Source organism: Pteropus vampyrus, unplaced genomic scaffold (assembly GCF_000151845.1).
Source record: "Pteropus vampyrus isolate Shadow unplaced genomic scaffold, Pvam_2.0 Scaffold28, whole genome shotgun sequence".
NCBI classification, from domain to species: Eukaryota; Metazoa; Chordata; class Mammalia; order Chiroptera; family Pteropodidae; genus Pteropus; species Pteropus vampyrus.
In genome coordinates this window covers 1,355,315-1,360,847 of record NW_011888809.1, presented here as the reverse complement: position 1 = coordinate 1,360,847, position 5,533 = coordinate 1,355,315, and the positions used below count along the sequence as shown (strand labels likewise).

The window sequence follows — 5,533 nt, the reverse complement described above, 5'->3', positions numbered from 1 at the left end:
TAAACTAATAGCAACAGCAGAAAGAAATGAAGACGTGACGAAGAGATAAGTTCCATTTCAACGGCAAGTGAAATGAAGACTTAAGTGAAATTACTGGAAGGGATACTGAGAGTAACTCAAGGCAAAATAATGAAAGAAAAAATTGGATGCATGAAACCCAGTAATAAATTCTATTTTAGCTATTTTCCTTTCAACAATTCCAAAATAATTATAGTTTTAGTGGTTGGTATCGCATATGTTCAAGTTTTTAAATCTATGATTTTTATAAATTAAAGGGAAAAAGGAAGCTATGATTAAGTGAGGTGGCTGAAGCCAAAAACCACCGCCTGGAATCTCGGGGTGGGGGGGACCTAGAGTTTGAACCACAAAGTGTTATGACCTGATATTACTACTACTTGGTATCCTACCTAAGTCAAAAGCCCGCCACCACCTCTTCTTCTGAGAACAAAACAGTCCTCTTTTGAAAGCTAAAATCACAAATTCAAATGACAGAGTGTCCAACAAATGTCAATTATAATTGTCAATGGTAATAGCTAAGGACATGACAAATACTATCAGTTCATACACTTCCTACAGCATAAAGAACTGAATGACACAAGTGCTGCTTACCATTCTCGACATGGGCAAGCCTGTGCATGAGAGGGAGCCAGACAAGGCACTGGGGAGGAGGGTCGGCCATCATTGTGTCTAAAAACATATTTAGCATTATCTTTTTCTGTAAAGAGAACAAAAACAAATACACTTTATATTTTTCAAGTATCTCTGAACTCCAAGATGAAGTTAACTTAGGACTCTTCCAACCAAGTTATAATAAATTGCATGTGGAATTTCACACAAAATATTTTACATGACTACAGACGCTGCCACACACTATACCACACACTACTACTGCCATCAAACGCATTTCCACATACATTATTTTATTTGAGTCTAAAATGACTGTATAAGGTAAATAGGTTAGGTGTTATTCTCTTCATTTTACAGATGAGAAAATAAAGGAACAAAGCCATTTAAATGACTTGTAATGAAGGGTCTTGTCCAAATCAGACATGGGTGGGACTAGAATTCAGCTGTCCTTCAAATTACTGTTCCTGTAATGGGGAAGTTGGGAAGTGCCCATCCCACCCCTGATTTAAAAGCAGTATCAATGAGAACAAGAACTACAGCCATCTGGCTGTCTACCATTATTTCCAGCATTCGTGACAGTGTCAGCATACAGTAGGCATTTAATAAGTAATCGTTGAACAAACACTAAAGTAAGGGGCAAACCCTCTTCGACATCATTTAACAACTTTCTCATTAACAGAAAACGGAAGCTCAGAGTAGAGAAGTGACTTAACTAAGTCACAGACGTAGTTCTAGTAAGGATGAGATTGGAACTTAAATATCCAAATGCCCATCACAGTCCTCCCTTCATTATCCCATCTTCCTGCCTGGATTGTAAGTTTCTGTTCTATCTTTATTTCCCTCTTTTAAACAAATATATAGGAAGCTTCTACCAAATGGGAAACACTGATAAAATTACATCCCACGTGAACACAGAAAATTAGAAAAGTCTAGAAAAAACAGTCATATAAATGTAGACAAATTCCCAACAATATTTCAAATTAATGAATTTTCCTTTTATTTCCTCTAAGCCACAAAACACCTTTCCAGCTCCAAAAGGAAAGGAAAGAGGCTCAGGCAGTACCATACGGCTCGATGTGACCGAAACCTGGACACTTAGTCCCCCACTTCAAAGTTAACTCCAAAAGAAGAGCAAAGACGAAAGAGAAAACACAGGAGAATGGGAGATGGACAGGGCAGTGAGCGGCCTTTTCCAAGCCCTGGTCCCCCACACAAAGCGGGGATTGGGGTGGGGGAGGTACCGAGGCCTGGGGGTAGGGCGGAGCCAAAAGGCACTGAGAATTTCACCTTATTCTTTCCCAAATAACTGTGGTTCTCAGTCTCACCACTCTACTTGAAGTGAAAAACAGGGTATTTAAAAATGTGCTGTTTCCCCGTAAAGTTTTTAAATTCTTTACTTCAGAAAAAAAAAAAAGGATGAAAAAAGACAGAGTTGGTTACAGCTGACCTAAAGGTTTTGCCAATTGATTACAAAATAACCTTGATTTTTTACCACTAATGTAATCAACACAAACAGGAAGCAAGGGTGCAGGCAGTGTGCCGACTCCTCAGGAGATCAGTGGCCTTCCGGACCTTCATCTGATCCACCACGAAACCTTCCAGCAACGGTCGCATCACGCAAACACGAGACTACGCAGACTACCTTCTGTGAGACTCTTGATTCCAGTAAATAAATGGGAAGTCAATCTCATTGAGAATAATCTTTAAAGGAAGAAACTGGTAAGTAGGGCAAAGTAAACTAGATGGCAGAGCAAAAGAGAGGTTTTTGCAATAAAAACCTGAAAAAGATGAAGAAATATGAAGGAAAGTCTCAGAGACTGCAGGCGGGGGAGATTCTGAAGTAGGTATGAAGTCATCAACCGGAGGCCCTCTCTCTACAGCTGTGCACTGGTGGTGAGGCTTGAGAAATGCCTATTCAAACAGGTTCAAGATTTCCCAAAGTGTTTTCCACTTCAGGCATCCAAGTCACTAACGTTTCTGACCTCAGTGGGATCTGGGAGGAATGAGTGAACAACATTCAAAACAAAACCAGAAGGTTGCCAAACTGCTGAATGAAGTCCAGACACGGAAAATGCTTCTTATTACAGACAGATACGGTAAATAACTGCGACAAATCAAAATGAAATTAAAAGTGTTTACTTTGAATTACTGATAAAAAAGATACTATGAAGGTTTTTAGCTAGTAAGAGGTAATAAACAAAAATTAAATGTATCATAGCATTTATTATAAATTTAATATTTCTATATCTTCTATATGTTAAAAATTACATTATTATTAATCCATTTATAATCCTAATGCTACTTTCTCTAAAGTTTGATTCACCTATCACAGAGGTTTTTTTTTAATATTTAAGATGGAAAGGTACAATTATACTTGATATCTCAGAAGACCCTCATAAATATGCTAAAGATCAGTTTCCAGAAGTTCTCCTACGGTCCTCCAAAAGCACGAGGAATGAAACCAGAACGTGTCCCAGTGTCCTGTCTTCCACCAACAATGCGTTTTGCGAAAAACCACTTAATGTTCTGGTTTTAATTTTTTCATCTCTCAAGGGCTAAAGCAACGGTTCTTGAAATGCACTCAGAGGCCTCCTGGAAGATCCCTAAACATTTTTTAAGGAATCTATGAAGCCAAAACTATTTTCATAATAATATGAAGACATGATTGCCTTTTTCAATCTCATTTCCTCATGAGTATACAGTGGGGTGTTTTCAGAGGCAACATGGCATATCCACAACAATCTGAAAAAGTTCTTAAAATATCCCTCTCTTTTCCAACTACACAGCTGTGTGAGGCCAGATTTTCTTTCTATATTTTAACCAAAACAACGTATCACAATAGATTGAATGGACAAGCAGATACAAGAATCCAGCTGTCTTCGACTGAGCCAAATCTTAGAGATTTGCAAAAATATAAAACAATGGCATTCTCATTAAATTTTTTTGTTTTAGAATAGTTATTTTTTCATTAAAATATATGATGTTAACATGTACTAGGTTTATCATTATTTTTAATGATTTAAAAATAATTTTTAATGTATCAATTTTAATTTCTAATATGGAAATATTGAAACAAAAAGAAAAGCTCTTTTGGGTCCTCAATACTTCTTATTGTAACGAGGTCCTGAGACCAACAAGTCAGAGAACTGCTGGGAAAGACTGCCAGCTCAGAAATTCTGTGCCTTACTATATACCTGTGAAAGAAAGGTCTGCTCTTTTTTCTCCCTTTTTTCTTTTTTTTGTTTTATTTTTGCTTTGCAGTTGAACATAGTCTTTATAGCACAATAATATTTATAACAAAAACTATAAATTGCAAATAATACAAATTCCCAGACTTTTCTGTATTTTCCCACCATTCTCTCATTTTTTTTTGTATTTCTCTCCAAATGTATGTTTCTATGTAATTATGTGCAAAAGGTAGATAAAAATATATAATGTTTTTTCACTTAAACATTTTATTAAATATTTTATTGTTTTGCTACAAGGTCTTCATTTCTAATCATTTTAACAGCTGCCTGATCCACTAGCAAAAAAGCCATCATTTGTTTATGCCTTCAATTAAACACTGAGGCTGTTTTTGTCTCTGTATGTACGCTCATATTTTTTCTTAGAAAGGAGTGTTTCTGTTTGTCACCGACCAACCTGCCCTTTATCATTCTAATCCTCAATACTGACATTTATTACCCAAGATGCCATTCTCACTTCCCTCCCTTCAGATCCTTGGCTATATCCTTCCTGTTTTAAAAGTGGGGAAGAATCGTCTCTTAAAAATAAGAAATCCAGTATCACTAAAATAACATGAGAAAACAAGTAAAATAATTTAGCGTTAGATCATCATAGCTACAATTTCCAATCTCATCATTTCCATTAAAAGCTCCTATTCCTTATGGGCAACAGACAAATATTTCTTAACCATTACCCTATCACTTACTGGTAATCGGTTAAACAATGTATGACATTTAGTTAACAGACTTGAAAACAACATTTTTAAAAACCTTCAGATTAAAATGTTTTTATACAAACTTTAGTGTCGAGTTACAGAAATATTTTACCTGACAAGGGCAAACGTACATTAACTGATTATAGGATTGGTGTTATGGGTCTGCCTTTTGATTATCAAACACTGAATTTGTTCATATCACAGATGTATTTTGGACTTTGAAAATTAAAGTACTTTGTAATGACACAACAATATAATATTGCTGTGCTTTTTATTAGAGGTATTTTTATTTATTACAGATAGAAGACTAGAAAAATTCTTCAAAAATTCTGAAATACTTCATTTTCCTCATTGCAAAGATTGTTTCACTTGAGAAAATCATGGAATAATATCGAAAACAACAAGGTTACAAGTACATCCATGTACTTTCAATTAGAATTCAAGCTAAAGACACTTTCTCATGCCTATTTGATTTAAAATTATTATTTGATTAATCCAACAAATACCTAGTAAGAAGTGATCATTTTCCAGACACAGTTGTCACAGGGATACAAAGTTGAAGGAGACCAAGGAGCATCTCTCCATGGCATAAGCGAGCTGGATGTCACATGCCATGGGACTGCGGAAGAGGGAAATACCAATCCTATACGAACAAGTCGGAAAATCAAAGAAGAGGGGATATTTTAGCTGGGATTAGAAATATGAGGTCAGGGGTTATTGGCATTTCAGTGAGAGCTAATAGCATAAATAAAGACAAGCAGCATGCTACTTTCGCTCACCTAAAATGCACCTTACTCAACCCAAGAGAAATGCAAAAAATTATACTGAGGTGATTATTTCTCACCTATGAGATTGGCAAAAATTCATAAATGTAAGAGCATATGCTGCTGGCAAGGCTGTGGAGAAACAGATGCCCTTATACACCGTTCGTGGGAATGTAAGATGGCACAGCTCCTGCGTGCACTG

General features: G+C 36.1%; 1 protein-coding gene across 11 annotated transcripts in view; it reads right to left on the bottom strand.

Moving 5' to 3' along the window:
- Nucleotides 1-5,533, bottom strand: part of DTNB (dystrobrevin beta) — a 165,783-nt gene that overhangs the window by 121,845 nt on the left and 38,405 nt on the right. For all 11 annotated transcript variants that reach the window (XM_023528530.1, XM_023528526.1, XM_011356542.2 and 8 more), the window contains one exon: nucleotides 610-715. In XM_023528530.1, coding sequence (XP_023384298.1) covers nucleotides 610-715 — 106 coding nt within the window. The remainder of the gene's footprint in view (nucleotides 1-609; nucleotides 716-5,533) is intronic.